The sequence below is a fragment of the Setaria viridis genome, chromosome 9 (genome assembly GCF_005286985.2).
Source record: "Setaria viridis chromosome 9, Setaria_viridis_v4.0, whole genome shotgun sequence".
NCBI lineage: Eukaryota > Viridiplantae > Streptophyta > Magnoliopsida > Poales > Poaceae > Setaria > Setaria viridis.
The window spans coordinates 55,146,526-55,169,374 of record NC_048271.2 but is presented as its reverse complement, the minus strand read 5'-3'; the positions used below and the strand labels follow the sequence as shown (position 1 = coordinate 55,169,374).

At 41.7% G+C, this 22,849-nt stretch overlaps 1 protein-coding gene, 1 long non-coding RNA gene and 1 pseudogene across 6 annotated transcripts; 1 reads left to right on the top strand and 2 right to left on the bottom strand.

Moving 5' to 3' along the window:
* Window positions 1-1,323: 1,323 nt before the first annotated feature.
* On the bottom strand, window positions 1,324-2,612 carry LOC117835831 (uncharacterized; annotated as a pseudogene).
* Window positions 2,613-2,716: 104 nt separating this feature from the next.
* Window positions 2,717-22,622, bottom strand: LOC117837179 (MADS-box transcription factor 50). Of its 5 annotated transcripts, none has more exons than XM_034716765.2 (9): window positions 22,265-22,622; window positions 21,884-22,182; window positions 13,515-13,580; window positions 4,373-4,451; window positions 3,740-3,801; window positions 3,564-3,663; window positions 3,434-3,475; window positions 3,286-3,327; window positions 2,717-3,084 (listed from the first exon to the last, which is right to left on the bottom strand). In XM_034716765.2, exons 2-9 carry the CDS (start codon window positions 22,063-22,065, stop codon window positions 2,911-2,913), a joined length of 747 nt encoding a protein of 248 aa, XP_034572656.1. In that variant the 5' UTR covers window positions 22,066-22,182; window positions 22,265-22,622; the 3' UTR covers window positions 2,717-2,910. The 5 variants fall into 5 exon arrangements, with proteins under 5 accessions (XP_034572656.1, XP_034572655.1, XP_034572657.1 ...); XM_034716764.2 differs by having other exon boundaries at window positions 21,884-22,161; window positions 22,265-22,618; XM_034716766.2 differs by lacking the exon at window positions 13,515-13,580 and having other exon boundaries at window positions 21,884-22,161; window positions 22,265-22,601.
* LOC117837180 (uncharacterized) lies at window positions 9,089-11,093 on the top strand. Its single transcript, XR_004636261.2, has 3 exons — window positions 9,089-9,227; window positions 9,371-9,883; window positions 9,951-11,093. It is a non-coding gene; the product is annotated as an uncharacterized lncRNA (long non-coding RNA).
* Window positions 22,623-22,849: the final 227 nt, after the last annotated feature.

Genomic DNA, 22,849 nt, shown 5'->3' with positions numbered 1-22,849 from the left:
CAAGTTTGGAGACCACGAGTTTGGATAAAGGAAGCACCGCATGGGCATGCGCACTAGTAAGCATTTGGGAACAGGCTTGGATGGATGAAAATATATAAAGTTTGACTGCGGCCTAAAAGCTAGAGATGATAAATAGCTTGGATGATCATGTGTTATTTCTTGGGAGTAATCAGGCAGCCTGTTGCTGTGCTGAGGAATATTCACAGTTGAAACTAAATCATTTGTATTTCATGATATTGAGTTCATGTCTTACTGCTGTCATGGAGCCCTTTGGAAACAAGTGCGTGGAGGAAATTATATTCCCTTGGCATAGGTCCAAATGCCTTGGTCCTTGGCTGATCATTCCAAATCCCATAGAGATGGATTCATCATTGCACAGCTAGGTATACTTGGCATTTGAGTAACTTTGAGCAATATACTTTTGTAATGGACCTGCTTTGGGTGCGGGCAGCATGCATCATGTGAGCTTGCAGATCTGGAAGCCTGTATACAGGGAGTAAAATTGGCAGTGGCGCATGGTATGTGATACATTCAGCTGGGGACAGATTTGACTCTGGTATTCCCTGATCCTGAACAATGGAGTGGATAGCGAAGACTATGATGTGGCGGACTATTGTGTGCGGGAGCTTTCGTTCCTCAACTTGTTTAGTTCTTTTTCTTTTTTGGTTACCTATAGCCATCGTGGGTGTAGTAGTGCACTTGATTTGCATGGTTGTTCTGGTGTTTGTGGGGATTTTCTTTCAAAGAAGGCACTCTGACATTGTTGCTGATCAGACGACCAGAGATTTTAGCTGGGCAACGGTTACCGGAATTTAATTTCATTTTTTTCAATACTTTTGTACTGGGTGATGAGTTCACTAGTAGCGACGCACTTTGGGGGGGAAGCAATGATGGGCTGAAATTGAAAGCCCGTTACCCACATAAACAGTGTGTGCTTTATCTTGCTGCTCCGGAAAGATTATAAGAACTCCAAGATTTTAGGGCCTGTTTGGCAGAGCTCCACGCAGCTTCAGATCTAAAAAAACAGCAGCTCCACCATAGAGCAGCTCCAGCGTGGATCTATGCTCTCACCGTGGAGTTGAGGAAAAATGTTTGGCTGAGACAACAGCTCCAAATCCAGAAACAAAGTTTTTGGTTGGATTGTCCACTAATGTCCTTGGTGTTTTCTTTTTTTTCTTATTTTTTTCTAATAGCTACGCATGCGTGCCAAGCAAACATTTATTTGTAGTCACATATAATGGTAAAGTAACTAGCGAAAGTGGGGGAGAAAATTACTGCTATGAATCAAAGTGGGGGAGGCATGAATTTTGAGGAAACGCGAAGTGCAAGAACGCAACTCGTTTCATCACATGAATAATAGATAGTAGAACACAGAGATGAATTAACCAGGGATTCATCTTCTTCTGAAATGCCAAGTATGGTATGCTAGATGAGATGCCACCGAGGACTTGTGTGAAATCGAATTACATGGAAGACGCCACGCTCGGAGATTAACAAGAACACTTGGCTGCCTAGTCAAGGAAGCAGCTTCCCTGCCATGAAGCAGGCGAACTTATTGCTGCGGGAGTAGTCGTACGGCACGCCCGCGACTGTGAGCAGGCGCTCCAGCACCTCCTTGACCTGGTCAGGCTCCAGCGTCTCGCACTCGAGCTCGTAGCTGGTCCGGAAGCCAAACCGCGTCTCGTCGAGCTCCAGCACGAGCCCTTGGTCCTCGAGCTCGTAGATGGCGCGGGTGTTCCGGAAACCTGGTCGACCTCCTCGACGCGGCTGACACCGGCATCGATCCGTGGGTGGCGCTTGAGCGCGAGCACCGCGTGTGATAGGGGGCCGCGGCCGTCGAGGCCGTAGAGGCGGACGCGGAAGAAAACGAAAGGAGGTGGCGTCACGGAAGAAAGGAGGCGGCATCACGGAAGAAAGGAAGGGAGCCGGCGGTGGGAAAAAAAAAGACGTGAACCGGTACGAGGATGTGTAATCGATGGTATTGGTGGGTAATTTCCCCCAACTCCACGAGGGGTTACAAAACTATCGTTTTGAGAGCACCCCCTGAGGTGCTCCATGGATTTGGTGGATCTGGGAGCTAGATCTAGTTTTTTTGCGGATCTTGATTTCACGGAGCTGCACCGTTTGGCTAGAAAAAATGGGAGTGGAGCTGTTTTTAAGGATCTAGAGCTGCGTGGAGCTCTGCCAAACAGGCCCTTAACACTGTCAATAATATTGGACCCTCAACCGCTCCTCCAAATTTATACAAGATAGCCCGTGCAGCCCCCGATCCGATGCATCGTAAAGAAGGTAACAAAAATCTACTCGCCGCAGGTGCATGTGGGACGGAAGTGTCCCTTGGGCACGGACGCATCACACTAGAATTTCAGGCGACAGATAGGGACCATGAAAGCCGCAATCCACATCCACGCTCCCAGGAGGCCACAAACCAGAGGGCTCCAGAAGCCTCCTTCGCCCCAGTGGCCGGTGGACACGTGGAGACCGGCAAAGCAGATCAATTCAGAACCGGTCAGCCTGCCGACCCGCAGGATGCCGAAGCGTTGCCCCAATAAACACCTGGTGAGCCACGCGTTCAAACCAAACAGGACTCCCTGCACGCCGTCATAGACCATTCGCCTTCTCTCTCTTCTTCGGAAGCTCACCCATGGTCATGGACTAGGGCATGCCCCAAGTCCCTGATCATCGGCGATCGCATGAAACGGAGCAGGAACCAAGGTTTCGAAACCCAGCTACAGGGTAGTATTACTGACGGATGTTTGGCGCATGTGCCTTGCGTCTGCATCCATGGACGACACAACACAGGTTTGTAAACACAACGCGACTGAAGGTTTTTATCATTGCTTGGCTTGCATCTCCACACCAGAGATCTAGATTATTCTCGGCAGGCTTGCATTGGTTGCTTTCGCATGGCTACGCTGACCTGACTGCCGCAGCCTTGTTTCGGCGGTGATCCATGCCAGGCAATCCTATGTACAGCTCCGTCTCCACGTCCATGGCGTCGTCGTTCTGCTCCGGGTGATCGTCTTCCACGGTGATGACTGCCCGCGCAGGAGGAGTAGGCTGCAGGGGCGGCTGATTCTTGCACTGCAGAAATGATCACAAGCAACACATCATATGCATCGTGATGGCACAGAAATGTAGCAGCATATTGAAAGGAATCCATAATGATATGCACATAAGATATCACAGGAGTTCGAGGTAAGCAGTGTAATCAGAGTCTGATGTTGGGTCATTCCGTTCAAACCGGCAGCGTCTTCATGTCAGAAAATGTTTCACCGCCATTACCTTTTCACGTAAATCTTCATTGTTCTTGCGCAGTGTCAGCTCCTGATTGATGTTGACGCAATAAATAAACAGAGCACAAAGTTAGGAGCTAACTCCTCTGATTTTTTTATGTTACTGTAGGGTAACAAGTTGGCGAGGACTCACTTACCTTCTCCTTCAGCTTATTGACCTGCTCTTCCAACAGCTGAGTCTGCCATGTAAGATCACATATAAAACTGAGTCTGCCATTTGTCACAACGTTATATACAGACTCTAAAATGACTAGGGGAATAACTAACCTTTCTTCCCCTGATGCAGTGAAGGCTCTTTTCAAGTTTGACTTCCAAACTGTGCAGTTCTTCAATTGAGCATTCTTCCAACTTCTCACCCAAAAGCTTTCTGAAGATCAACAAAAATTAGTTCTTGCCAGAATATTGATACAAGGGCAGCCGTATTTTGATAGCTAAATAATGACCTTTTGTAAGCTTCAAGTGCTTCGAGTTTCCTTGCCAGGCCCTCAGCATCAGCTTTTACTTGCTGCAGTAAAAGTCAGATTAAACAATCTAAGGAATCACTCCCTCAAATTTAACTTATGATATATCGTGTATACATAAAGTGCCATACCAACAGAATCAGCCAATACCCGTGCATATCCTTCTAGGTTACAATCCAATGAAACAATTTACAAAATACATTATGCATATTTTCAATTTTAAAATGACTGAAAATTCCTAAAAAAACTCCAACTGTTCACTGTTTTCATGCAAGGTCTTGTCATATCATATCAGCATCACATGCTTTTAAAATTTCAGCATTACATTAATTGAACACCACCAAGTTTCCGTCCAGTATAGTTTTATGCTTCAGATTTCAGCAGATGCATCGCCGGAAAATGGACTTCCAACAAAGGCATATTAAACCATCGAAATAGACATACTTTAATGCCGTTTAGCTCATGGATCCACAGGATAGACAAAAACTCCTAATAAGCAATTGAAATTAGATAATGATTGAAATTAGGCACCTTAGTAAGCCACCAAGCATACAGTAACAGGAAATATAACCAAGTTTACAGAGCAGAATTGTCGTGTTTACTGAGTGTTGTCACCTCAATATCTTGCTGTACTGTCTTGCTGCTGACATTATCCTTTGTGTATGTTCTATAACGTTCAATTGTTTTCTGCACACTGAGATGGAGATAAATAAAGTTAGTAAAATTGTTCGATAACTTAGTATAGTGCTGATTCCTTGTGAAACACTCAAAATATTAGATATGTCTTTGAACATTCAAATATTTGGATTAATCTGTTCTAAGACAGCACAGATGAAAACATAAACTGAAATTAACATTCATGAGGTTTTAACATACATTAAAGATATCATGGATGCAAACATAAACTGAAATTAACATTCATGAGGTTTTAATTACAGCCTTGTTTCCATGCATTCATCAGACAGCTAGTATTCTAAACAAGGATTACACATCAAAATGCATCCTGCATTTTTTCTGCACTCTGCAGCATATACAAAAGCTCTTTACATCTTGAATATTCTTAATTAGCAGGGAGCATAAAGTTTATCTGCACAATACAGTCTTAGACATGGGTATGGAAGCAATTCAGTAGTACTAGCGGATAAACATCTCATTCATCAACATTTCATTTATGTGAAAATATAAGTTAGGTTACTTGATCTGCTCCAATATTTTATCAGCTGTGTTCTGTTCAACTGTGATTAATATACATTCCAATTGCTCAAGAAGCTACAGACAAAGCTGGTAGTTCTATGGTGCCATGGTGGGGTCGACACTCCTGATTCCTGACTACAATGCATTGTCCTTGTATTGTAGATTTTAGGGTTTGTCAGTTCATAATCCTAGAAACGGGCATAGTGGAAGCTAACAACATATCCCAAATATTTATTGCAGTGGTTTGATATTGAGCACAATGTTTTTTTTAAAAAAAATATTGAGCACAATGTTAGAAAGAGGCAAAAAAGAAAGCTAGACACTGAAAAAATATTGCAGCCTAATTCACAAAAAGGTAGTTTTGTGTGATGTACTACTAGGGGAAAGCAGGGAAAATGTCAGTATTGTTCTTTACAATGTTTTTTACATGACAGATGTTATGCTTCAACAAATTAATTTTTGAAAGTAGGCTAGAAACAGATTGGTAGGATCTAAAGAAATGATAGTGGACATACTTTAGATGTCCAGGGCCTGCATGTGAGGACCTACATAAAAATTCAAGAATGCGATAGAACCTAGACGGTCCATCCAAAGAACAATGGCTATCAAAATCTTTGAACTTTTCAAAATGAGTGTAAAGGCTCAACGTCAAAAGGTAAATGTTAAACAATATGATTTGTATTTATGGCCATTGAAATGGTTATGTTTCCTGAAACTATATTCCACATGACATTATGATTTTATATGATTTTGTTCCTTAACGTGTATGGTGCTTTAGGGAGTGCGAGAGGGGTACTTGTACATTTAATAAAAGTTATTATTTTATGGATACAATACACTTTTCTAACCTTCCAATATGATGGAACGTATTACAAGAGCCATGAAAATTCATTACACTAGATTAGGATCGACGCCACACCTAATTGTGTGGTGCTGGACACAAGGGAAATAATAGAAGTTGCATAGAGAAACTTTATTTCCACAAATCCATACCCTCCGTTCTATAAGTAATAAATATTGGATCCTCTTAAGTACTCTTGTATTTTATGAAACAAGGACCTAGATAACCATGGCAAAGCACTAGAAGTATGATAATGAGGTATATATTCAAGAGCAAAGCCAAAGAGCAATCATTTGTTTTGCTTTGAAATGACTTAATTTTCAATCTATGAAAATTTTTGCAAGTGGGATGTCTATAAGATTATAAGGGTTGTTTTAGCAAAGAGATGTAATAACAAATGAGCTTGTGGTCACATGATGACATGAGTCTTGGAATAAAATAGGATAAGAGCATGTTAATATAAATTTTTACATGGGGTACATGTGTATAACATCAAAATCTTCAATTATTATGTCAACTTCACCATATTGTTAGAGCAAAATGCATAATGTCAATATCATGGGATTAACACTATAATCTTGAACAATGAAGAATTAAATGCATTTGCTCACAAATAAAAATCAAATGTGTTTGGAATGAAATTCAAGAAATGCTAATATAAAATTCACGATATGCTAATACAAATCAATAAAACATGTTTTGACTTCAATTAAAACAATAAGATTGAAGGACATATTGGTCATGCAACAAGAAACAACTATTTGCATGCTTTTTGTATCGCATCCATTAAACTAGTATTAGGTTCTCCAATCTATATAAATAGCAATGAAATATCTTCAAATACTTTGTTATAGAGTGTGATATTGATGCTTTTAATCGTCTCACAAAAAATCTAGCTTGACATTAGCTAAGTGATCTAGATTTGGGAGTTCATGTTGGGAGAGGTGGTTAAGGTTAAAGTTCTTTTATTTTTAGGATACGACAGAGCTAATTGCCAACATAAATTTAGATTATGCACTCAAGGTGCATAGGAGCATCTTCTTTTACAATAAGAAGGCTCAAACACCTAAGAAAACACATGGATGGGGATAATAGAGGTAGAATCTAACTTTTCACCACAAACCTTGTACATCAAATGAGACAAATAACTTCACATGGTGAAACCATGGTAGGAGCCATGTGATCATGTGTGCGTCGATATGTATGTTTTTTAAGATAATTAGAAATCACATCCATATATAGTAGCAAAAGGTAGATTAGTAAATGAGTCATTGCACGCTAATACTAGTTCATGGCTTAGTGTTTGGATCAAATTAGCGGTTCATAGAAGCATCAAAAGAACTAGGCTTAAAATAAATTTGTCTCCAAATTTTATTAACAACATAGCTCAATAGGTTCGTATCCAACTCTATTGGGTAATGTGCCCCATGTCCTCAGTTTGATCACACATGCTACTGTGATCATTTGCATTTCTCCTAGTCCAACGAGCTCCAACAGATAGATATTTTAATGCAAGCATTTTGACTTGAAAATTGACAAGCTAAACATTAAATTTCTAAGCCGATCGGCGGCGAAACCTCTCGAACTCATGGGTAGGCGTTCTTGGAATAAACACCACAACAGATAGATATTTTAATGTAATCATGCAGTGTAAATGAATGTAACATTAATGGCATGTATCATCGGCTATGTCAGCCGACTAAGATAAAGCATTGTAACACAACAGCCATAAAAGGGGAGCCCTTATTAACCACGCGTTTATTAGATAAGCTAACAGATCTAGCCAATGTCTTGATAAGTGTATTGAACTCAGACAAGGTAATACGAATGAGAGAGTATCGACATCAATCTACTGACTTAAAAGATTAGAACATAGCAACAAGGACCAGCCGATGCTGACTGTACGCAACGTAAAATATCTTGGTAAGTGTATTGAACTCAGACAAAGTAACACGAATGAGAGAGTATTAACCTTGATTTGACAACGTAAAAGACTAGAGCACAATCACTAAGGATCTCTTGCCTACCACTTACAAGCCTATTAAGGTAACAAAATCTAATCAATGTCATGATCTTGTAATTGAACTTAGACAAGGTAACATGGTGAGACGGTATTAACTTCGACCCGTTAGTCTTAACATACAGGCTCGCGACAACAAGGCCTCGCATGCGTCCCTATCGGCTCAATGATGTCATCATGCTTCTGTGAGATACGGATAAGACCCGACCGAAGCATCGGCTCTTAGAGGTAGCATGCTGACATCAGAGGCCTGACGGTTAGCAATACGAGGGGCAAGGGTAAAGATCTATCGGACCTAACATATATAAAGCAGTTAAAGCATGCAGAGTCTACCAGCCGATACGATCCGATAACTGTGAACGTTTAAACAAGGCAAGGGAGCCGATAAGCCAACCTAACAAGATCTAAGTCGTTCGATAACTTGAGCAACGTCGAAAACAAGCAGAATATTGGAATCTAAGATAACTCGGTAACTAGCCACATGACAATATTAGAATATAAGACTTAACTTAGAAAGTTGTAATAGAGGTCGTGATGACCGGGTGACGGTACTTACAAGCTCGTCCGAGATCGAAGCCGATGCAGCCTAAGGATCAACCCTCCTATAGGGTCAAATCTAAAAATATGAATGGTTGGTCTGGTTACATCTCCTCGCATAGTCACTGATGAAAAGCATGCCCTTTTTTCTGAATGTGGCTGGAAAGGTTTGTGATCTGTGGATCCACCGTCGGCCCAACAACAAATATGCTGATCTTTGCAAAACAATTGTCTCAAAGCTAAAGGCTTTCTCTTGGAAAATTTTTACTTGGATCTGTATATCACCTAATGCACCAGATGTAGATCTATCAGGACTGGTGGCCCATGGCGGTTTATTCAGCTCTGGCTTACTGTCTACATAGCCAAAGGCCAAGAAATAAATCTCTTTTACTGTGGTTTTGGGGAAAATGCAACAACCTGGTGTGCATATGTAGATATCGACCAGTTCAAATTTCCAGAGAATTCCATCTTTTCAAAGTCTTGCGCAATTGAACTGTTCAGATTATTTTCCAAAACATATGCAACACCTTGTGTCTTCTCAACTGGTTTTGCCAATGGTCGATCTCACACTCCTTATGGATTCTATGATCCCTCGGCCTTTGCTCGCCAGCTTGGATTTGGTCGGGTCCCAATTGACTTATTTTTCATTGGTAAAGTTAAAGCAAGGGACGCACTCTCCACTAGTTCAGAATATGAAAGCCTAGGTGCTCTGACTTCACTTCTAGTCCCCATTGACCTGCAAACACTAGACTTGAATTGAAGTTTCATCTGAATCCTTTGACCAGTGGTGGAATGAATGGAAGAGTCATTTGATGAACCGATCAGTAGCTCGTTACTGCAAAAGGCTATACCCTGATTATGAACCATCTAATAGAGAGGTAACTTCTCGACTTATTGCTTTATTTCCCTTCTTTCCCTCTAACTTGTGATAATATTCCATATTCTCGATAGGAAAATGAAGCTGATGTTCCCCTTGTGAGCCTGAGTGGCATGCTGATTGCTTATGACCCTCTTATTGCAGAACCGATCTTAGGAGCCGATGCCCCCCAAGTATCTGATTTGCCCAAGACCCCTGCAGCAAGTAAACGCAAGCCATCATCCAAGCTACTAAGCAAGAAGAAGAAGAAGAAAGCTACTACACCACCAATTGAATCTCCATTGGCTTCAGAGGTATAATAGCCACTCCACTTTTGTTCATCTGTCTCCTATTTCTATTAACACGCTGAATCTAATCGGCTATAGCAGGCAAATTCACCACTTCCTAATATCCAAGAGCCAGCAGCCGATAGAGCTCCAGAAGAATCAGCAGCAACTCAGGAGGAAACACACCTCCAGTTGAAGAGAATGGTCTCATCGGGACAGTAATACTAATTCCGCTTTACAATTTTCTCCTTGTTTTGCACGGATGGACTCTTTCAACCAGCTGTTAATAAGAGCATCGGTGTCAGCATCGGCTCCTCCGTTGGACGCAGAAATCTCAGAAGAGCAGCCTGTGCTAAGCCAACAACAATCACCGATCCAAGAGATTCCCTTGGTAATATCTTAGTCCATGCAATCCAATGCTTCTGTGTGAACATATTCCAACCCATGCTTATTTGCAGGATGAACCATCAGCTGAAGAAAGGACTAATCAGCCAGAAACATCTCCATCAGCTCCACAATCGCCAAAAATCATAACCGATGAGGAAGACCCTGAATGCGATATCCAACAACAAGAAATCACTGTTCAGGTATGCAAATTGTCTGCGCTTGTTAAAATATTTAACTCTTGCGCTAACCAATTTTCTCCACAGGCTGCCAATCCCTCAATGTCAGATCTCTTCTCATTCAGCATAGAACATTCGCAGCTGAGGAGGATACTAGCACAAGACATTCAATGTAGAACTATACAGATATCAGGGATCAGCTATCAGCTTTTCTGCAATTGCTGCGTCACAACACATCTGTGTTGCTAGAAAATGCTGAGCCGATTCAAAGGTTATTCAGGCAGATCAGGACCCACTTGACCGATGAATTAATGGCATCATTGACTCCTGCGGCCTTCATTGAATCGCATTATTCCGAAGTTCAGAGAGCCAAAAAGCGCATAGTCGATAGGCAAGCTAATCGTCAAGCTAGTGCTCAATTGGACTCTGTCAAATTGAAGACCGAAGAGTTGAAACAAGAAATTGATAGCCTTGACGCATCTCTCTCCTCAAATGCGCAAAGTCTAAAGGCTTTGGAGACTGAAAGTGACCAGCTGATGCTTGAACTTGACCGAGTGAACAAAGCAATAGCAGAAGCTTAAGCTCAATGATTATCCCATTGCCATCCATGAGAAAAAAGAAAGAACTGGCCGACTCCATCAACCAAGTGCGTCATCAACATCGGCAAGTTAATGATATCCCAGGCTCTGATGAAGAAGACCTGCAGTTGATAACCGATGTTGACCAGATCCACCTGCGCGCAATTGAGGCCATTGAAAAGGTCTTGTAGAGAACAATTAATTCTCTTTTAATCTCTGTCCTCAACTTGTACACAATTATTTCACCCCTTCAAAGCGACCCTTCAATGTTATCTTTACTTTTCTTGACATATCGCAATGAATCATCTTTTACCACTCTAGGCTGGGCCAAACTCCACGAGAGCACTATTACTCTGGCAATTGTGAAAGCTGAAAGATTCCCACCAGTATAACTCACAAGTTCTTTGTATTGCCTTGGCTGTACTCCAGCAATCTTGCTATAAATAGGCCACCAGCGTTAGCACTTTCATCACCAAGAACCATAGCTCAAAAAATAGGACTGGTAGGCTGGAAGCTCGTAATATTTGAAGCTCATAGAAGACCCATGACCTCCAGATCCTAGAAGAACTCTCATGAAATAAATTAGGATGCTCCTTTCCTCCAAAGCCTCTTGTGTGAAGCCAGGAGGTCATCATGCGAGAAAAATCCTCGTGATGTACCTCCATTATCAAACTTGCGCTTCCTTTTGTATCTTCTTCGTATTTTTGTTCTAAAGGCGATATCCCAAGATATCGGCTATCTTAGAGACGATGACTACAATCATCGGCTTTTGTAATCCAGTAGTATGAAAAAAGTTTGCACGACAAAGCTTATCAACGCAACTTGTATCGGCAATACTTTCCATTCCATATGAAAACACATTTGTATATAAATTTTTTGTGCCAAAGGCGATATCAACAGATATTGGCTATCCATAAGGCGATGAGCTGCTCATCGGCTTTTACATGTTGTCGACTCTGACTTATTGCCTATGAATATTACAACTTAATAAGTCAGCTGACAGACACATTTTTACCTATGCTTCCTCATCATCTGCTTGACCCGTCTGGAACAAGAAACTTGCAGCATCCATGAATTCGCCTTCGTCCCAGCCTCTTCCAGACAAGCAGCGCACTTTGTGAGACTCCTAGAAAGGAACATCGGCTGCAGCGATGACAGTGGTTCCATCAGCCAGCATGATTTCCACCATATCTCCATCCCATTAAATAAGCAGCTGATGCATTGTGGACGAAATACAGCAATTTGCATGAATCCAATCTCAACCCAGAAGAAGATTGTATGAACCCTTGCCATCAATGATGAAAAAGATAGTAAGCAAGGTTTTGCTACCAATCATCAATTCAATGTTCAAGACCCCTTTGGCTTCTGATCTCTTCCCCTCAAAGTATTTCAGGACCATGTTTGTCTTAATCAAATCCTTTGGAGTCTTGCCAAGTTTGCGGTAAGTAGCGTATGGCATAATGTTGACAGCAACACCACCATCAACCAGCATTTTGGACATCGGCCGGCCATCAACATGTCCCTTCACATATGAAAGCTTCAAGTGTCGATGCTTTTTCACCTCTGGTTTCTCAAATACAGCTTGCTGGGCCGGCAGGACCAACTGTGCATCCTCCTCTTTATCGCTATGATAGATCCCAAACTCAGTAGGCAATATAAAAACCATATTAATTTCAGTCAATACCTGTTTGCATTTGTCTGATTGCTTGACGCGCCACTCCTAGTGCTGCTCCTTGTAACGCAAGCGTTGAACCCTTCTTCTCTGAGTCTTGGTCAAGCCTTCTAGACACAAACGTTCTCCAGGAATCAACTTCTCTTGTTGCTTGATATGCTCTTCCTCGGATTCGTAAATGATCAAAAATCTACACCTTGGAGGATAACTCAACCTATCATGCACAGATTGTACCTCCTTCTCTTCATCAGATTCCTCAACTGCCTGACGATGCCTTGGAGAATGATACTCCAAACGTTCATGCATCGATCGGCATTGTCTCTTTGAATCACGATATTCTTGATATTGTGAGCTGCACTCTAGGCAATGAAGTGCCGATGGTAGCCTCACCTTTTGATTCCAACAGGATTAGAAGAAAGGACAGCTCCAATGTGACTCGAATTTGCTTCTATTATCCTCCTCCCTATCTTCATTAGCCTCCCGTCTACGCTAGTATTTGTTGATCAGCATGTTGGAAGTCACCTTGGGTTTCCTGACGGATTGGTTGGCTTCAGCTTGCTCAACTCCCTGAGCCCAACTCACTCTCTTTTCGAACTCCTTGGCCGATACTTTCACCCTTGGGTCTACAACGCCAAAATCCTTTGCCCTCTTTGACGTGAGAAAAATTGACCGGAGTCTTGATTCATCTTTCTTGTCAACTGATGCAGGTTCCACCATATTGACAACTGGAAACGGATGCTTGTCGACCTTCATTAGCTTCTTTGAGTCATCAACTTTAAGCCTTCCTTGCTCTATAACTCATGGGTAGACGTTCTTGGAATAAACACCACAACAGATAGATATTTTAATGTAAGCATGCGGTGTAAATGAATGTAACATTAACGGCATGTGTCATTGGCTATGTCAGCCGACGAACTAAGATAAAGCATTGTAACACAACAGCCATAAACGGGAAGCCCTTGTCAACCACACGCTTATCAAATAAGCTAACAAATCTAGCCAATATCTTCATAAGTGTATTAAACTCAGACAAGGTAACATGAATGAGAAAGCATTAGCATCAATCTACTAACTTAAAAGTTTAAAACATAGCAATAAGGATCAGCTGATGCTGACTGTACGCAAGCCAGATACATTATCAGATCTTAATTAATGTTTTGATAAGTGTATTGAACTAAGACAAGGTAACATGAATGAGAGAGAATTAACCTCGATCTGACAACGTAAAAGACTAGAGCACAATCATCAAGGACCTCTTGCCTACTGCTTACAAGCCTATTAAGAAAACAAGTAGAATATTGGACAAAGCCTAGAAAGTTCTACTTGCAATCTAAGATAAATCGATAACTAGCCACATGACAATATCAGAATATAAGACTTAGAAAGTTCTGATAGAGATCATGATGACCGGGTGACAGTATTTACAAGCTCGCCCAAGATCGAAGCCGATGCAGCCTTGCGCGCTAGAAGGAACTCGTCGAATCTACTCTACTCCTAGTCCTAGGGTTTTGGCGGCATGGCACCGAAAGGTTATATTGGTTGATTAATGATTATTGTGTACAAGGCTCGCGGGTTTATATTTATACGCTTGAGCAAGCTAAAATCCTAGTCCATTACGATATGACTATTACAGCTATTCCTAAAAACTAGTAAAGATAAACCTCCACGTTTTCCCTTATTTGGTGGAGTCGATTTCGCTTTGGACTAGGCTCGCTTGGTCTTCTATAGGCTTCTGGAACCCTGGTCAACTGCGGCTGGTCTTGGTCAACACGGCACCAACTTCAAGCTCTTTTCTCTCTCTTTCATTGCCTATTAGAACCTTACCCACAGCAGTTGACTCTAGTAAAAAACCGGTGTCAACAAAATCAAATCAAGCTATTGTAGCATCTTTGTGTGGGTGTTCACATTCCACACAATGTGCAAAGTGCCTCACTCGATCATTTTTCTGCAAGACATGCCTTATTCCTTAGTCATCTCCAAATATCTTCATCGACTACTATGCTTGCAAGCTGATCACAATGGCCAAAGTAGAATTCCATGTTTTCCAATGTAATTTCTCTAATAATCATACTAGCCAAAGTACCATTCGGTGTTTTCCTGGTTCAACATTTTCCTCTAATGGTGCCAATTGATAATGGACATTCCATGGTGGTGTTCATGCATTGCCACAACTAGACTCTCACCAACTGATAGCTTGTAGCATGTTTCTCTTCACTTTAAACATTCATCAATGATATTGTGATATGCACTTCGCAAACTAAAGACTAAAGAGCCCGAAAAATCTCTCATCGCAGTCACTTTTAACTTATGAAACTCAACACAACCTCGTCGCCAACTTTGCCCTTAGGGGACCCTAGAACTTGATTCATCTTGGTAACTAGTTTTTCTGAAAGTCACATGGAGGCCTTGTTTCGCTGGAGAATAAACTATGGTTTGAAGGATGAGGTGTTATGGATTTATATTGATGTGCAAGGATAGTCAGCCTACAGGGCTAGCCAAATTTAACACGTTTGCATCTAGTTTATAACCATGGTAGCCGCACCTTGGAGGGCCTTGTGTCATGTTTGAATGTAGTCGACACACCCACCAGCATAGTCATCCAAGTTGCATGTCAAATTAGGGAGTCATAAATTTGGAAGGCTATAATATCAAGTTTCAAATTCTATTTCGATAGGAGGTTATATCCACATCTTGATACAAAGACCAAGAAGTAGTTGATGTACTAGCCTTTCCAAGCTCAATTAGTAAATGTTAGACCTAATAGCTTACTCGTCGTACCATAAGATTATTTCTTCTTGCAACCATGCACATATTTCTCCAATACGCATGTATTATTTGATTATCTTTACTCTAATTTTTTGATCCATCCCATTTCCATTCCGATTCCTAACTTTGGATAATCTATTCATATTAATTTATGCATATCCAATCTAGGCCGTAAATCAAGAAAAAAAAGGTTTGGAAAATCACATGTTGCAAGCTTCATACATCTACATGTTATCTTTCTTATGCTACGAATGTTGACCATAACAAGTCGCATCCTATTTGTGAAGTTATGTTTGTGTCCATTTTGTTGTTCCAAGCATGGAATACTTGATATTGTCATATCATACACATTATGTTGAGCATCAAATGCTAAACTTCTTTTGGAATGGTTCAGATGGGGTGACATTGTAATCGATATATTTTGATCTAGGGATAGTCGTAGTTCGATGGTAGGTTTGAGAAGATGCTTACATCTCATAGGGTGTGCAAGTCTTTCACCTATGTCCAGGCCTTCTCGCGATCAAAGCCTTGTGTTCCCTAAAAAAAAGTAACCGCTTTGTCTGGAGCTTCATGAGGGAGACTTGCACCCACCGCAGAAATTTAATTTATTTTACCATACAAATATTTCTTCTTTGCTGTTCCACCTAATTGCTCGTGATTGTTCCTTCAGGTCGCATGCGCCTACTAACCCATTCGTATTTAATTCTTGCGTATCCCTATCCACATAGGGACGGATGACGGCTGAAATAGCACCATTGCACACCACGGGGACACGAGTACACCTCAAGATTATCCTCACCAGCTCTAGTTATTAAGAGACACCAAGGATATCTCAGGGTTATTCGGCCAAAAATAAATTCCAGCCACTGAAATTTGAATCTCAAGAGTATCCGGAAATTCAAGATTTTTGTATTCGTACTTGCAAAATAAATTCTATACTCAAATCATAAGCTTGGACGAGATCTACAACTTTGTAGTTAGTTTTTTTAAGTCATTTAGATACTAGCCTCAAACAACAAGGGTCAAAAGAAATAGAACCCCTATTGAGTGCAGTAATGACGAACAGGTGTGACAATAATTAAGGAAGGACAGCGCGAGAGAGGAGGTCGTAAGTTCGACGGCTGGTCATCGCACTCGCATGTATTTTGCACAAAAAAACATGTGAGTTGCAACTCACGATCGTGGGGGAACCTTACAGAAACCCTATTGGTCTAGTCTAGAAAAAAAATGTTGTTTTTGTTTGCCATCTCTTGATTCGACTATTCGTTAGCAATATCAACACGGATACGTGCGGGCGTAACCGCAGCTTCGTTGTGCTGGCCCGGTAACCGCCGTGGATAAGGTTTAGGAATAGACGTGAATGAGATGCTCTCTAATAGGGCCACAAACTAGTTTAGGCCGGTGCCCCTCACTCCTGCACGCATAGCACACACATTTCCCGACATATTATCCTATTCTGGTGACCACAATATATTCGATCACCCCATGTATTTGCTTTCAAGATCAAGAGCTAGGGTGATCAAAAACCTAAAACCATCACCACAATCCTTGACTCTTCTCGAAACTATGAATTCCTTGCTTCCTAGAGCAAATAGTACATTTAGACAAGTACTTCACCCATACTACCCTAGCCAACATGGAGCAAGACATGTGCTATGTAAGAGGTTGTCATCTAGTCGACACGACCTAATACGTGTGTACCCAACAAAAAAATAGAGCTAACCATGTCAAGATCTACCAACAAAAAACCACCACAGGTGGCCATTTAGCTAATTGGGTTCCTAGTTTTATGTAACTTAGGGATTCCTAGTTTTGTGTAACTCAAGGAGCATTTACTCCTCCAATGGCTCTTTAGCATGGCCCTTTTGGTTCGATATTAGCAGACCAACAATGTTTTCTAGTGAGATGTGCAATAGGAGTATGATTCCCATAATCTAAGAGGCTTGGTGTTGCTTTTCTTGTAGTTTCCAAATATGTGCAGAGCATCATGGACATACTCTCACATGATTACATTCACGTAACCAAACTTTAGGCACAAAAATCACTTCTCCATTGTCATTTCTCTATTTTCTAAAAAGTTGATAATTTATCAATTCAATCTTGGGGCCAAATGCAAAATCTTCATCACAAATAAAGCTAAGCTTGTTATCATTGGCACCGTATCCATAGCAAGAAACTATATATAAGTAAATGTTTACAAACTATATGCTTCGTAGATGTTTGATAGAGTCAAATTATTGGATTTGTTACGACCCTATCTAATTTTATCATATATATGTATTCTTGAATTTATCAAGTATATCTATGTAGTCATGTTTTTGTATTATATATTTAAATCCATTACAAGAAAAACACAGTCTAACTAAAATAATGACAATGATTGCCATAGTGTTTCTTAAAGGTTAATTAGTGTTAAAATCAATTGCACCGATAGTTGGACTGTTCTTCCTAGCCTTGCATTAGCATATAGGCTATTCTCCTAGATAATCCTTTCTTCGTCCTTGGCTTGTATTTTGGCGTCCTAGATTCCAAACATACTACAAAAATGTATGCAAGTCATCCCTCAAACATTTCATATTAACCTTTGTATTCATGAAGTTTAGTGGCATCGTTGTTACATCCTACTTTACATCCTACTGAACATTATATGAAATTGCTGATATTATATATATAGGCTAAAATTTTACAATTGAAGTAAAGAGATGGGAGTATGTACACTTAATTAGTAGGACTAGGATAGGTAGAGTGGAAAAGGATAGCACATAGATTGAAGCCAAGATCAAAACAAAAAAATTAGACAGCACGGAGCAATCCACAGTTCCACACTATACTTAAGGTCGTATATCTTCAATACTTTAGGACTCTTACCAATTATCATACGAACATGCATCTACTTATGTAATTGAAGTCATGGGCCTTGTAACCAACTTGCAATTTATCAAATTAGTTGTCAGAATGATCCATTTGTTATTTGGGGAAAAGAATTTAATAATACAATGATATTATCACCCACTTGACAAAGTATATAGATAGTTGTCCTAGTATATATTAATCTATTTTTAGTATTGATTTGGTAATTAGAATGATGTCATTGATGTATTTTTAATGGACAAAGGTCGAATTCTAAAATGAGGAAACGGATGATAAAGATTTTCAAAGGAGGGAGGGACTCCGTAACATTTAGGTAAGACACATTTACAAGGATAATAAATTGTAGTATTATTAGCGTCCCTTATTGTGTAGAGATCATCCTTATATCTCAACTAAAGCTAACAATGAGTTGCAGTACTTCCTATAACACAAGAGTATAACTATAAAAACACCAAATTCGAGAAATTTGTATCATATGCCAATTTCTTGCTACACACAAATAAATAAAAACTGTATATAAAACAACTAAGATTTTTTTTTTGAAGCAATGTCTTTGAAAATAAAAATCTTATTTTCTAAACCTTTATCTAAGCACAGTTCAAATATTGTCTCCATTTGGAAGGCCATGTTGTGCTTGTGCACAGAAAAACATTGTAGCTATTTTAACATTATTCATCTTTTGACATATTCACTATGGTACTTATGTGGACCATATTCTGGTAATTTATAAACCCAACAAAAAAATGAATCGATTCTTTTGGTGACCACCCAAACTAAAAGGTGGATGTGAATGGAAGTTTGATTATTTTCTAGTGAAAACAAACAATTTGGCTAAGACATGGTGTTTTTAGACATGGTTCATCTCCTATCTATCTTTGTCTGCCATAATTATTGCCCTATCCTTAATTACCACTCCCATTGGCCCCAAATCCTGAAGTCCTTAGCATGCCTCAACCCTCTCCAGCTTCAAAATTCAATTTATTACTAGAAAACTGGCGCGTCCTTTGCCGCGCCCCATGGAGCGGCTAGCGAAATCACCGGAGCTTATTAGACAAATTGAAATGAAATTTTATGTGTGCGCCACATGTATGCATCGATTATGTGCAGACGTAAAAGCAGGTGGTTATTTAAACTGGTGAATGAAGAGGGCACATGGTAGACCTTACTTACAAATAAGTATCTAAGTTCGAAGTGTCTTTCGCATGTAAAAATTAAACCTAGAGACCCGCATTTCTTGAAAGTTATGTTAATGGTCAGGAAGATTTCCTAGGTAGTGGGACTTTCAAAATAAAGGACAGGTCGTAAACCAAATTTTGGGAGTACACTTGGGTCGGCTCTAAACCAAGAAAAGAGCAATTCCCTAACCTGTATAATATAGTCTACTATCCTCATGTTATAGTGGCAAATGTCATAAATCAAATGTCATTGCACATTTCTTTTAGATAAGTTGACTATCTAGAATAACCTAGTATCTAGAATAGCCTCATACTAGCTTTCCAGATGGAAGGGACAATTTTATCTGGGACTTGCATAAACATGGTAGTTTCACCGTATGGTCTATGTAACAATATTTTATAAATCAAGATATTCCCTTCACCGAGAAATTTATATGGAAGCTGAAAATACCTCTAAAAATGAAGATATACCTCAAACGAGGTGTTATTTTAACAAAGGATAATTTGGTTAAAAGAAATTAGTCTGGGAGCAAAACATATTGCTTCTGTGATAGTAATGAAACAATTAAACATATATTTTTTGAGTGTCAACATGCTAAGACCATTTAGAGAGTTGTTAATATAGCTACTGGGTTAACCCAAGAAAAGTCAATAACGCATATGCTTAGCAATTAGTTAATAGGCATAAGCAAAAATGATCGAAGTTTGATTTTTATGGGTGTGGCAGCTCTTACGTGGGCAATCTGGTGTACGCGTAATGATTTGGCTTTTGAGAAAAAAAAACCATTTAACTTTTTTATGCATATTGGCTGCGATTTTGATCCGGCACTGGAGGTGGTTGCTTTGGATATATTTGCCAAGAATGGACTGAGAAGCAATAATAGAATTTGCTTTTGATTTCTTCCTTCACTTGCGTACTATCTACCATTTTATTTGTGATCAGGTTGTGAGCTGAAAATACCGTAAATTTGGCTATGTGCGGTCGCAGAGGCCGGAAAATTTCCAGTTTCTAAAAAGATGTGCAGACGTGAACAAGGCTTATTTGTCATTACTGAAAATCAAGAACTAAAGCCTGGTCAACACAACCTTTGTTTTCAGACCGTAAATATTCAAAATAGCTTCCTTATCATTGTTGTGTGGTCAACCTCCTTTCACTTCCAGATATAGCTATGAATATTACCTACGCATACCAAATGTTGTATTTGTGAAAAATAATCATGCATACTCTGGAACGGGAGGATTTATAGTAGTGCAAAATCAGAGGAAGAAAATATATATTTCAGATATTCCAGATGGAATGGGTGCTAATGGCTTTGTTTCACAATCAGCCGGCAGGCAACGCTGCACTATGGATTTTCTCAGGAAAATACGCTGGACAGATAGTTTGGTCAAAGGGGATCCAAGGATTGAGAGTGCAGGTCGAATTGTGAGGGGATCAATGGCCAGAGGGGAAGACTGCTCAGGATCCAATGATAGAGGATTTAGGGCGACGTGGCCCATTACCTGCAGGAGAACATGTTTCAGGTTTCGGTCTTTAGAGATTTTGTTCCATGCTCTGTACTGTTAGGGCAAAAAGTGAAGTATGAAGCAGGGAAAACTGAAGTATGCAGCAGATTGGTATGTTACTTGTAGATCTTAGAGCCTAACCAGCATCTATTAAGCCATCATAAGGCAGAACGGTTGAGGCCCAAATTTAATAAAACGTGGATAAAACTACAGCCAGTGGTAAACAAGATAGCGCAGGTGACCAACTTGATAAAGGCCACAATGTGGCGTGAATGCAAAATTCCTTTTTCCAGTTAACCGTGTGGCAAAAATGAAACAATACATGTACAGTGAGAGGCATAGTACACAATATCGCATGCTTGGTTTTGGGCCTCAACAGCAAAAGAACCCACATAGTGCCAGCCGTACTAAGAAAAAAACTGTGGGCACCAGAAACAACCTCTATATCGCCCTCATGATTTAATTAAAATTGGGTTAATTGGTCCGAAGAAGAAAGAGATCGGGGCTGCTTGTTGCCAACCATGGGATGCCACGCCAGCGCCACAGCCCTGTGGCATGGCTTCCCGTAGCTTGGAAGCAAGCACGCCCATCGTCCATGCATGTGGATAAACTCTAGAAATAGTGTTGCTGCAAATCTTTCTTCAGGCAGTTGCGCATTTAGTGCGTTCTTGCCGCTTGCAGCCTGGCTCTACTGCCGTGTAGCACACATTTGCCATCTTTTCAGGCCGAATTTCCCCATTGGCTACACGCCTATTTCTTTTCTTGGAGAAATGAGCTGCCTACATGTACTAACTGTCCTTTTGGGCCCGAAACCACGGTAAAGTTGATGCAAAACATTGCGAGGAGCAGCAAGGAATTAAAACGCACTCTACGGCAAAACCAAGACAAGATTCTCCCGGACGCAAAAACTTGAAGCCAGCCAATGGATGAGCACGGAGAGGAAGGACTGAGAGGGAGAGAGGTGAGAGGGACCGGGCGGCATCTGCACACATACCCCACGGGCCACAAGACGAGAGGTCACGCGGTCGCTACAGGAGTTTGCTCAGGCAGCGCGCAAGGATCCACCAGATTTTGCAGGCTTTCCCTCCCGAGAAAAGAGTAAACTAGTCGGAACCCACATCCATACCCCCATTCACAAACCAAAGCAGCAGCAAAGGAACACAAGGATTACTGCCAAAACGATAGCTAAACAAAGACCACCAAAACAACTAAACGAGGGAGGGAACGCGGAACGGAAGGGGAGGTGATTGCGGTGGTTACCTGCCGTTGGCGAATTCGTAGAGCTTGCCGCGCGGGGAGAAGACGACGAGCGCGACCTCGGCGTCGCAGAGGACGGAGAGCTCGAAGGCCTTCTTGAGCAGGCCGTTGCGGCGCTTGGAGAAGGTGACCTGGCGGCTGGTCGGGTTCTCTATCCGCTTCATCTGCGTCTTCCCCCGCACCATCCTGGACTGCCGCCGGCGAGAGAATCGGCCTCGCTCCAATCGAACCGCGGCCGGAACCCCAGCTCGTCCTCCCTCTCCCGGATCGGCCGGCGGCGGCTGAGGAGGAGACGGGGAGGGCTTTGTTATCCGAATTGGGGCGGCGGTGGAAGCAAAAGTAGAAAACGGAAGGGGATCTGGGGAAGGGAAAGGGGGGACTCACCAAAAATGGCAAGGGAGGCGGTGGTGGGAGAGAGAAGAAGGGGGGCCGCGTAGGGTTTGGCCGTAGCCGCTGCCCGCTGCGCTGCTTGCCTCCCTCTCTCTCTCTCTCTCTCCTCCCCCTCCTCGGCTTTCCTTTTCCGTCCCTGCCGGTGTTGCCGTGAGGAGCGAGGTGGGGCGGGGCGCGCAACGAGGCGGAACGGAAAGAGGAGGGGGGATTCGGTGGTGGCGCTGCCTGCCGTTTTTATGGGCTCAGCCGCTGCGGGAAGGAAGGGACGACGAGACGAAAGGGTGATCCTGCCTGATCAGTGATCTTCCCCTCCCTTCCCTAATAAAGAAGGGGGGAAGGAAAGCGAAGCCCGGAATTTCCCATCCGAGGAAAATTATCGACCCCGCCATTGGCCGGGTGCGCACTGTCTGCCTCTTTTCGGGAAGGGGGCCGCGTCATTAAAGCGCCGATGCCTGCCAGCCTTCCTTCCTGATCGGCGAGGGCGCTTTTGCGGGTAGCCGCCCGTGAGACCTCGCTATTTCGCGCGTTTTGCCCGGCCGCAACCGACGGGGGAGAACGACGACGACGACTTGACCGCGG

Bases quoted from the DNA above. Each gene is read 5' to 3' on its own strand.
- LOC117837179 (XM_034716765.2), bottom strand. From the start codon at position 22,065: ATGGTGCGGGGGAAGACGCAGATGAAGCGGATAGAGAACCCGACCAGC. The intron at 13,581-21,883 runs GTAACCACCGCA...TTTTCTTAATAG, and splicing joins TACGAATTCGCCAACGGCAG to GCTTGTAAGCAGTAGGCAAG. The intron at 4,452-13,514 runs GTTAATTCTCTC...TCTCCATCTCAG, and splicing joins TTTTACGTTGTCAGATCGAG to TGTGCAGAAAACAATTGAAC.